This window comes from Guillardia theta (genome assembly GCF_000315625.1).
Source record: "Guillardia theta CCMP2712 unplaced genomic scaffold GUITHscaffold_214, whole genome shotgun sequence".
NCBI classification, from domain to species: domain Eukaryota; class Cryptophyceae; order Pyrenomonadales; family Geminigeraceae; genus Guillardia; species Guillardia theta.
The window spans coordinates 60337-71826 of NW_005434462.1; the positions used below are offsets into that span (position 1 = coordinate 60337).

The 11490-nt window shown below is 50.6% G+C and overlaps 2 protein-coding genes across 2 annotated transcripts; one reads left to right on the forward strand and one right to left on the reverse strand.

The window, feature by feature from the left end:
* Positions 1–2743: 2743 nt before the first annotated feature.
* GUITHDRAFT_166647 (hypothetical protein) lies at positions 2744–4104 on the forward strand (the record flags this gene model as incomplete). The annotated part of the gene is made up of 1 exon (XM_005819623.1): positions 2744–4104. The coding sequence occupies exon 1, from the start codon at positions 2872–2874 to the stop codon at positions 4102–4104; it is 1233 nt and encodes a 410-aa protein (XP_005819680.1). The 5' UTR covers positions 2744–2871.
* A 5541-nt stretch (positions 4105–9645) lies between these two features.
* GUITHDRAFT_121141 (hypothetical protein) lies at positions 9646–10698 on the reverse strand (the record flags this gene model as incomplete). The annotated part of the gene is made up of 7 exons (XM_005819624.1): positions 9646–9699; positions 9748–9806; positions 9853–9934; positions 10111–10197; positions 10470–10522; positions 10572–10600; positions 10655–10698. The coding sequence occupies 7 exons, from the start codon at positions 10696–10698 to the stop codon at positions 9646–9648; spliced, it is 408 nt and encodes a 135-aa protein (XP_005819681.1).
* Between the last annotated feature and the right edge of the window lie 792 nt (positions 10699–11490).

Genomic DNA, 11490 nt, shown 5'->3' on the forward strand with positions numbered 1-11490 from the left:
ACCTACTCTTTTCCTCCTCCTCCTCCCTGGGGGGGGGGGGGGGGGAGGAGGAGGAGGAGGAGCAGCAGCAGCAGGAGGAGGAGCAGGAGGAGGAGGAGCAGGAGGAGGAGCAGGAAGAGGGAGGGCGAGAGGTGGAGGAAGTTAGGAAGCTGCTTCGCGCCACCTGAGTTGCTCGATGGCTCCTCTCGCCTTCTCCTCGGAGCTTCTAACGTCAACTGCCACAGTAAGTGAGCGAGGAGGCGTCAGTCCCCTTTGCATCTCACGCTGAAGATCCTCGATCGTGCCCTTCCCGTCCTCCGAGCAGCAAGGATGAGCCGCAGCTCCTTGTTGCCCGGAACTCGCCACTGCATGATGGGAGGCTGGAAGTTCGGGACCTCCTTGCAAAGAGCAAGCTGAGGGGCAGCAGGCTGCCTCTGAGTTGAAATTCCCGTTGCTGTTCCGGTTCTCAGTATCGTCTTGATGGAGACAGCATGGAAGGAATCTCATCTCTCAGAGCTCTATCATTAGTGTTGATAGGCTATCAAACGATAAATTCCTGTTGGATTTCTTGTCGCCTGTTACCCGAAGATTAGCATAACAACCAAACAAGGCAAGACAAGCATCTTGATTCCCTTTCCCTTCCTCTTCCTCCCCATCCTTTCTCTCCCTTCCTCTTCCCCTTCCTTTCCTCACTATCCCCTACACGTCCCTCCCCTCCCCTCCCCTGCCACGCCCTCAGTGCATTTGATCTTCTGCTTTTTCAAAAGTTTCGAAACTTTGGGAGTTTGAGACTTACAGTTGCATCGAAACTTACAGGGACTACAAACTTTCTGAGAACTTTCGAAAGTTCCAGAATGGGCAGAACAATGGTTCAAACCAAAAAGGATCAAATAAATCAAGCATGAACCGAATCAAACCTGAGGTCGTCCGAGTTGAGGAAAGGTTTTGTAAAGTCGGGGCAATAATAATACTAAGTCGGGGGCAATACTAAAAATCAGTAAAATGGAGGAACAAGAAGAAGTCTCTACACACATCGTTTGAGTTCTGAGTGATCCGCAACACCCGGTTCCATTTCGTTGAAGGAAGGGGTGGAGTGGTGCCACCATTTGCTATGACGGGGTCCTATACTGCTACATCGGAATAGAACCTTTCTACAAGCGTCCTCCCTTAGGCCTAAAGAGAGGTAGAGGCCCACTTCCCTAAACATTGAGGGTCCTAGGATTCTGATAGGTTGATAAGACCCCACTCTGAATTGTCCAAGGGACTCGTGGGCTGCGGCCTGCGCATGCTTGTAAGGCTGCTAAACGAGCTCTCCATGGGTGTGGCAGGCGTTTAGCATAACCCCTACCCCCCTCTTTCCCATAAAACAATAGCCAAAGAGGTGGGTGTGAAAGGAACTTCTCTCAACGCTGTCGTTGACGCGCCATCTTCAGCGGTTTTCAGGTACAACTAGAGCACCCCCACCCCCCAAGCTCTGATTCTGTAACCTCCGATGTACCCCTACCAGGCAATCTTTGATGACCTCACGTCATCGCCCCACCCCTACACCCCCCTACCCCTCTCACCGGAATCGTTTTGTTCCATATTCCCCAAGTTCTGGCATGGAGCATCCCCACCCCTGTAAGTTTGTCCCCAACTTTTCACTACCGGTGGTCTTTGAATCAACACCACACAGGACCAGTTGTTTTCCCTGCAAAAGTCAGTGGAATGGCAAGATAACTGGTAGGGTAAACCAACCCCTGGGTACTCTTGAGAAGCCCACCACCTCCTGCAATCTAACCTCTTCCTTCCCCAAGTTCTATTTCTAGACCCCTGTTGTCTCGTACTACACCCCCTTGATAATACCAGCAAAGTACCCCTAATTTTGCCTGCCATTAAAGAACCTACCCCTCATATCATGACTTCTCTTCTTCCCCCGTTTCATTTCTCTTCCCCCAGTTCATGACCCCACCCCCGAAAAGTGGGATCGGACTGCCCACCCTGTTTCCTCACACTACCCTACCTACTCCACTGGTCCATCTGAAAATCTCCTTGCCATGGATCCTTTGTTACACCACTTTGTGACACACTACCCTACCCCGTCGTTGGTGACCACCCCAAGAAGAATGAACAGACCTACCCCGGTAAAAGCTCCTTGCATCGGCTACCCAAGTTTTTCCTGCATAAATACATACCCAGGGGGGTACATTTGAACATCTCAGGACATCCCACCCGTTGCAAACATGGTACCCACCTCCGCCATTTGATCAATAGAGCCACTACCCCACCTCATATAAGAATCCACCCCTACCCCCTCAACAAACATTCTCGTGAGTTACCACCCACCCCAGGAGGTGGGGTCATTCAGAGATTTCACCTCTTCCCTCCCCTTACAAGGCAGAACCCACCCCACTTGGTTCCTTATGGATGTTTTCATGAGAACCCTCTTCTATCACCACCCACCCCGAACATGGAGAATGACCAGAAATGGAGGGGTTCAATTCAATCATCACAGCAGTTCCCAGGACTTTCTAGCGCAGTACGATAGGTATCAATGATTTACCTATGAACACATTCGGTAAATCGAAGACCCTTGTTTAGTCTTCTTTGCTCTACATTAGGAGTCCAATGGAACAGACACCCCCCACCCCTGCAAACAAACCCCACCTCGTAAATCTCCAAAAACTTGGATGACCCTACCCCTCCTGAAAAATAATTTTCGCGAGTACCCACCCAGGGTTATGTGACATCTCCCCACATTGTTTTTTTATGACCTACTCCACTCCTGCTTCCCTTAAGCCATCCTCCCTCTCCCACTCTCCTCCTCCTTCTCCTCCTCCACCTGCTCCTCCCCCCTCTTCCTCCTTGTTCTTCGTGAACACTCTACTCCCAAAAACTTAGCCTCATCCTCTGATGGGTAAAGGCTGGACCACGCAATGCTCAGAAACAGACAAGAGAAGTAATTTACTCAACGCAGCCACCTTCCTGGTGGTTTTCGTCGTCCTGCTTCAGGATGGCTCCGCCTTCCACATGGGAGCGGTTGGACCTTCCCTGGGACGATCAAGGATAACAACAAGCAACCTGGTTCGCCTGAGACACATGACGAGAGTTCCCCTGCGACGCCAGCCTCTATCTGAACCGGCGAGCTATGACAACCTGAAGAGCCTGTCGGGTTTGAAGAAGAGGACCGGGGTTGCTGTGAGGTTCAAGCAGTCTCTGGCGGATGCAGCAACTTTCAGCACAGACCAGCTGGATCTCTCCGCCTACATCAACAAGATCAGCAATGGCGTATCGGAGAAGATGATCGGAGGTACCCTCGCCATCGTCGCCTTGATCCAGCTGTCGAAAGGCCTCGTGCTCTTCAGCCCTCCAGGAACCAACCTGATGGCGCATGCTGTCGCTGGGGCACTTGGGGGGATTGTTGCTCTCTCAGTCGGCTACCCTTTGGAGGCTGTGGAGAGAGGACAGAAGAAGATGGGAGAGTTCGGCTCCATCTTCAACCGAATGCAGAATGTCTTCCGCAGCCGAGTCACGGACCTTTACAAGGGCTTCCGAAAGTCAATGGTGGTCACGGCGATCACGAGGGCGGTCAATGCTGGCACGTACGCATACTTGAAGGGGACTCTCTCCCTCTCCTCCATCTCCGGGGGGCTCGGGGTTGTAGCTGTGGCAGCGTTCGGGACAGGTATCATGTCGACCTTGATCTCGCTGTTGTTCGACCCAGCGAGCTCCGAGCGCAAGATGAACTTGGCTCACAAGCTCATGGATGCGGGGAAGCGATGCCTCTCGAACATCGTGGGGTTCGAAGTGTTCTTCCTCTCCTATACAGCCCTGTGCGTGATGAACCCTATCCTGAGCATCAGCCTGGGAGGAGCAGCGATCTCGGGCGCTCTGTGTGGGTCTGCTTCCTATGTTGCTAGCGCTTCCTTGGAGGGAGTCATGGACGGAAAGGGTGTTGTCCCGCACAATGGAGTGAGGAGACGCGGGGGAGTTGTGGATTCCATCAAGTTTGCGTTGAAGAGGACCGGTTCAGTCTTGCAGGAGACCATCTCGCACTGCAGGAGATCTGACGTTTGCTCGTTAGTGGCACTCTCGAATGCGGTATTGTTTGTAGTTTATCAGGCGGTTTACGAGATTTTAGTGTGAGTTTTGCAGAAAACGTGTATGTGCTTTAGACTATTTTTTCCTTGTTTATTCAAAATTTTGTAGTTGTAAATAAAGCAAAAGTTTCCAAAATTTTCACGTTGAGAGTCGTTCTGTGAGTGTTTGTGTGTGTTGAAATTTCTTAATTTCCACTGTACTTGTTGAATCTTCCTTGGCTTCCACAGTTTTTGAAAGGTAATGAGCATGCGTGCCGGCACTCAATATTTCCTTGTTACATGCTATGCAATCTCGTGATGAAGAAACTTTGCAGAAGCGCATTTAAAAATGACTCCCTACAGGTGTTGTTAGGATAGCATGCCAAGGTCTAAGATTAAAGTTTAATCACTATTTTATTTGACAACAAAACCATTGGCTCAAAAATCTACACAGTGGCCGTGAGTTTTTTTCGTGTACAGACCTTCCTTCATGATACATATATATCACAAAAACATGAAAGGAGGAAACAAGCTTCAAACTTTCCGATGAAAGTTGATAACGGATCTTCAAAAGAAGGAACGATGATAAGAGATTTTTGAAAGGCTCAAATGCCTTTCAGTCGCCTGGGGCTGAGATTGACGCAGACTTTTGCCAAATATCCTTCTAGAAAATGAATCTGGCAAAACGAGTTGGATCTGAATTGCGGTAACAAAAGGAGAATGGAAACGGCATATTAGCCTTGCCTCAGCCTCGCCTGCTGGATGCTTTGCAGAAGAAAATCTTCTCCTAGAGGATTGTTTCCTCTCTCTCTCTGACCATGAGGGAACTTGTCCATGCACTGCAGCTGAGCCGCCGTGAGCTTCAAGGATGCTCTCCGGGTGAGAGATGGATAAGAAAACTTAACTGTTGACTCCACAATGTCAATGCTACGATTGTTGAAATGTTTTACAGCAGTCTGAGAAATGACCCTGGATCTTCCCATGACCAAACAAATGGTGTCTTTCCTTTCCAAGACAACCTTGCCTTGCCTTGCCTTGCCTTGCCTTGCCCTGCCTTGCCTTGCCTTGCCTCTTCGTTTCCTGTCTCGTGTCGTGTCGCGTCCTGTTTCTCTTGTTCTCGCGTCTTCCAAACCCTCCTTTTCTAGACGTCTTCACTTCAAGTCCCCCTGCAAGATTGGGGGGACACACGTCGGACCCGAGGCTGAAACCTCTCGTTTTCGTAAATCATGACGATCAGAGAAGGTTCGACCTCTTCCAAGAAGTCGAAGTGCTGACTCGTTTGCTGACTCAGTTGCAATCCTTCAACAGCCCACCCCCCAGGACCCCCTTATTCCCCCGATGCAACAGGTGATGTCGACTCCCGGGGTACTTAGAGGCTCATGTCGCCCAACGACTGTATGGGGCTGCCAATGGGTCAGACTCGTCAGCCGCCTGTAGAGCCTTGAGACATGATCAAGAGATCTAGTTCTTAAGGGAGTCGCAACCCGTTCGCCCTGCACCTCGACCTTTACAACAGTCATCTTAGCGAAGTAGTCACGGTCCTTGTCTGGTACTGTACGCCCCTTGCCGCCACCAGTCACGTTTTGCGATATATCTCGAATCCGTTCTCTGCTGGTCTAGAAGTCATCCGCACCATCCGCCCGCACTCGGATTTTCAACGTAACTTTGAGTCACAGTAAAGAAGCCCTGACTACACTTTTTAGCAGCACTGTCCGATCCAGTCCGGACGGTCGGTCTCACAGGCCGCCGGGACCATGCCGCAGTGCGCGGCGCCGGCGCGGCGCCACCCGGCCGGCGCCGCAACGCCAGTGAGTGACTGGGCCGGAAGTTCGCCGCGCGGCCCGGGCGACTAAGTTGATCGGTGATGATCGGCCCAGAGGATCAGACTCCCCGGCGGCATATCATTCAGGGATGATCATCATCGCCGAGTCAGAATAATACTAAGTTATTCAATGATGATAGTAGTAGTATAAGTGACTCTCAAAGTGAACACTTTGCCAGGAGTAAAGACTCAAAGTGAAAGTTCACTGCACAGGTGAAGCCTGGGGAACTTAGTTGATTCCCGTCCGACGACGGTCTACCGTCCGGCGCACCCGGGACCGGCGATGATACGCCGATCCGTTCCGATGGTTCACCGGGTCAATATCAGGCGCTGGCAACTTGTCAGAGCCTTAATAAGTCGGATTGGAAACTGAAATTCTAAACATCCTTTATTCAATTATTCATCTCAGTCCTCGACCTTTCAGAATTTGTCAACAATGATGTCTGAGTCATCCTCTCCTCAGCCGCAAGAGGGAAACCGGATCGGACTCGTTCATTTCATTGTATTCATACAGAGTCCAGGTCAACGTGTCACTTGCCAGGTAGGATCTTTGAGGTCTTGAGGTCCCGTTGTTCCCTGCAAGCTTGCATCGTCTCTTACTACAACAAGCTTCGTGTCAGCCCTTGTATGAGAAAGTTTGTGTGCTCGGGGCCCTTACACACCCGGCGGCTCACGTTTCTTCAACCATCACAGTTATTCTGCTCTTTCGGATTTGTCGAGCCTGTTCAACTGCTTCGAGAAGAAAGTTTGGTCCTAACACGTTGCGAACTCTCTTGTCAGTCTCGTCCCGCATTCCTTTGACGTACTCTTCTTGGGACACCGACAGTCAGGACAAATTTCTTAGTGTGGCCCTTGTGAGTAGAACTTGTGTACAAGGCGAAGGATGACTCAACAATTCGAATCCCAAAGGATTTTATCGCCATTGCGGTCTTGTACAGAATATAATGATAACACAAAACGACCAAGTCTTCTGCGACAATGCAGAACTTATTGTGATGATATTTCCCCAAGGTTGACTTGAGTCAAGTACGAATTTTACATCGAACTCGAATCACTACACCGAGATAAAATGATTGTTGCAGGAGTCAAAGACAGGGAGGAAGGGAGGGAGACAGGGATGAAGGGAGGGGAGGGGAGGGGACTGAGGGGAGGGGAGGGGAGGGAGGTAGAAAGCGCTTGCTAACAGCGTCGGGAGGGGACTCAATTGTAGTTACACGAACATGGAGGATATGACTATAAAAGGGGTGGGGTGGGAATGGTCGGAAGAGTCGGTGCTTTCGAGGGTGCAAGTACAGAGGTAGGGGGATTTAATTAATAGCTCTATTGAGAAATTTCTTCTCTTGGGGCCATCAGATATTCCCTTCGTGAACACTCGTATCCATCACTGCCACGTGTCGGAATCCCTGCAGTCAGATTGGAACTCTTGACATTCAAATTTGAAATTTAGGAGCAGTACTTCAAAACTGCTCACTATGTTTACAACAGATTCACAACTTTTACAAGCATTGCCTTCTTCGGAGTCATCGACCGACAGGGAAATAGTTCGAACCACCACCCACCATCCCCCAGTACTATTATTCAATGGGGTAGTGAGGGTACTGTACGGGCCCCGGACGTTAGATCGTGTATCTGGTGGTCTTCTAGAAGACTCCGTGTTTTGACCACGGTCAAACCCTTGCAGGGAGTGGGTATCTCAAGATTGCACTGCGACCCTACACACGAAAAACAAACAACGTTTCAGACAAGCTCCGGAGAAAACAATGGAACAAACAACGTTTCGTCTAATACGTTATTTTTATCTTCGACTTTTTCGAGCGAAAATCTCCCCGGCCTCCCCCCGCCCTTGATCTCTTTCCCCAACTCCCTCTTCCTCCATTTCAGCCTCCCCTCTCACCAGCCCCCCGCCCCGTTCCTCTGCTCCAGCCCCCCCGCACCTCCGAACTTTTTGCACCGCCAATCCTCCCCCAGCCAGCCAGCTTCTATCCTTGTCATCATCTGATAGTGCATTTTCTGCGCTCGAGCAAGCTCTGATCCTACACCCACGTGCCTGTCTGTGAACTCCTCGAGGTCATCTGAATCCATGGATCCACAAGCAACAAAGGACTTCTCCATTGAGCTGCTGAATTTCTCATTCGAAAGGCCCAGAACTTTACCGAAGAGAGCATTCAAACTTTCTGATTCGCAACGAGCCTATCTAGACTCCTCGCGCCATGTGTCACAATCGAAAGGATCTGTGACGATGTCAGATGCAGATTGTCTGCTCGCCAGTATAAATCAGGTTAGGGGGCGGTACATGGATCTTTCTTGAAGCAGATGCAGTCTCTTTCATAAACTGTATCATAGTCGTTTGTATATTGTAATGAATTCCGAACAAGGTTGATCTACATATCTCAGAATACGAAAGAACATTATGTTCGTTCCTCCTTTTGTCAGATTATTTCAAAAAATTGAGCTTTTCCATGCACAATGCTTTTGCTTAGCCACTAGATATTGTGGCTCAGTTTTTCTTGTTTTATTTCTCAACAATGCAAGCTCATAACTTTCGTAGAGGAACGCGGTGCGGCACTGAAAGGAGTTCGAACCCGCAGTTGAACTATTTTATATCAAATCACGTAGTGATCGATTCATAGATGTCAACGTTATATTCTTCTCATGTGGGAGTTACCTACTGTTGTCAGGCTAGATCATCTCTCTTTGCTAATAACAGCATCACAAACCTCATGTAGGAATTCGGCTTTCTTTGCTCCATAAGCCATCACGAGTCGGTGAGTGATGGTAGTGGAAGTTTCAGTGACCGGGCGTCTCAACGATTCGTCTTTTCCCCGGGCCCGTTTGCCGCCGGGGCCCGAGCCAGTCAACTGGTAACGTGACATGACGGAATAGGAGGGATTTCGAAACCTGTGCCGGCCTCCGGATCCGCAATCCGAAGAAGTTTTGAGGAATCTATCGCACGGAGGCCGGAAGAGAGACTGAAATGGGCTATTTTGAAGGTTATTCGGGGCTTACAGCTTACCTCGACGGAGGAGTCCGGGAGCAGGGTTGCAGGGTCTCGAGATTTCCTTGATATTAGGTTTTGACTCGAAGACGGTTTAGCGCCCTCTACGGCTCTTCTATCTTCGGCAATAGAACACCCCTTCGCCACTTCCCCGCTATAAGTCAAATATAAGGGTCACTTTACAATATTTTTATATCGCAGCACACCCTTTCGACCCCTGCAGCACGTAACCTCCGCATCTCCAGATCCCCTGGCTCTCCGTATTTGTACAACCATACGCATCTCTACGTACATCCTCCTCATCCTCTTCCCCAACTCCCTTGCTCCCCTCCCCTCTGCTCCCCTCTGCTCTCCCTCCCTCCTCCTCCATTCTTCTTCGCTCTGGTTTCCTCGACCACCTCACCTGATCCCAAATCATGACAACTACAGAAACTTGTGCAAACAGATCCATCTTGTTCGTAGAATCCTCCCTTGTATTGTACACCAAGTCTTCCCGACCAAGAGTCTTCAAGCTTTCTCCCTCCCAGCAAGCCTACATGAGAAGTCTGCAACAGAAGGAAACTACTGCGAGAAACGGCAAGAGAATTGGGGACAATTTTGTATTTGACAGCGTAGGAGAGGTCAGGGCACGACTGATGGAAGTCAGCTCACTGGAACGGATTGTTAGAACTACCCATGTCTGATTCAGCTGAATTGCTTTATCCCTTCCATTTTTTTCATATATTCTTTAAAAAATTAGATGAACAACTGTAAACAAATAAAAATTTCTTTCCCACGAGATGGCTTTCCGGTTACTTCTCCCACATTCTCTTCTGAAGGATGTGGTCAATTTCACAAGTTGTCTTCTGCACAAGTGTAAGTGCGATCATGAGCAACACTTAGAGGACCCTCACATTATTGTGAGGCACGAAGAAGCCGTAGTGAGCCATGAGCTCCATGTTGCACTTGTCACCTGTCACATGACCTTGAGACATGAGCTAGGGCCCATACACCTTCACCGTATGTGATGCAGACCTCCTCGCCAGCAGCGAGATTTCTTCCTGCGTAGATGACGATCGCACCACCCTCGGATATTCCAACCTGCAGCAGGAGCAAAGGTTGACAACAGACATGGGAGGGAGGGGAGAGATTAAAGGGGAGGAGGAGGATAGTAGAGAGGGGATGTTGGTAGGGGAAGGGCGAGGGCGAGGAGAGAAGGAGGAAGGAGAGTAGGAGGGGCAGCAAGTGGGTGGGGAAGAGCTGGAGGGGGTTGAGACCTTGCGAGCCTTGGCGTCATGGTTGACCATGTCGGCGAGAGGAACTAGGATGTGCATCTTGTCGTTTCCTGCGCGCTCGGCCTTCTGCTGCAGGGACAACATGAGGGGAAGAGAGATGTGGGGGCGGTAGGAACTAGGAGGAGGGAGAGGGAGATGGAGGAGGAGAGATAACAGAAGGGAGGGGAAAGGTGAGGAGGGGGGAGGGGAAGGGGAGGAGGCAGACAGGGAGGGGGAAAGAAGAAGATGAATGAAGATGAGATGATAAAGCGGTCGCGTAGCAGCAGCAGCACTTGGGAGGAGGAGGAGGAGGAGGAGGAGGAGGAGAGTACCATGAGTAAGCTTGTCTTTGGAATCTTCACCCCCCATGAGCGCGACATTATGATGGCGCTCGCCCACATCCATTCCCTCACGTCTGCTCCTACCGTGAGAGGTAGGGAGTGAGATGCAGTACCTGCCGGTACCGATAGGAGAAGGGAAGAGTCCTGGGTTTCTGTGAAGAGAGGGTTCAGCAGAAGGGAGGGAGAGGGAACGTGGAGGGTATCACTCGGCGAAGAATTTCTGAGCGCGGGAGAAACTGTCGCGAAACATCTGTGTGCGTTGCAATGTGAGAAGTTTCTATATGAGGGACGATGGAGACAGATAAAGCTGAAGGAGGGAGGGAGAAAGTTAAGTGGGGGCAGGGGGCGGAGAAGGAGGGGGAGGAAGAAGAGGGAAGGAGGACAGAGGAAGGAGGAGGATAACGAAGGTGGAAGCCACAAGGAGAAGGGAAGAATTTCTCCATAGTTGTCACACCTTGCCGATTGTCCATATGGTGTTCAAATATCGGCTGTTGTTTGCAAACATTCCATTCTTGAAAGTTTCTGCAGCCCTCGTAAGGCCCAGCAGTGATAGTCTGAAAGAAAAGACCTCTTGCTTCCAACGTTGGGAGGGGAACGTATCGTGGAAGGGAGCACAGGAAGGGGCGGAAAAGAGAGGAGACATTCTTCGCCTCATACAAGAGAAATCTTGAACTTGCTGTCAGCAACTCTGCGAGATCGGAAGGTTGAGGTTAACACACATGGCAAGTCCTTCGAACTCGTGCAGGTTCCCCTTGCGGTACTCGTGGAGCAGAGGAGGGCCTGACGTGTGTCATGCGGCGGCAGCGGCAGCGGCATCAGAGCAGGAGCGGGAGCGGGAGCGGGAGCAGGAGCAGGAGCAGGAGCAGGAGGGAAACCTAGAAGCTCATGCTCGACTGCTCGGTGAAGACTCAGAGAGAGGTTCCCTGGGATGGCGAGAACAACTTGACCATCCTGTTGTTGACAGTGAGGAGCAGGAGCTGGAGCTGGAGCACGAGCACGAGCACGAGCACGAGCACGAGCACGAGCAGGAGCAGGAGCAGGA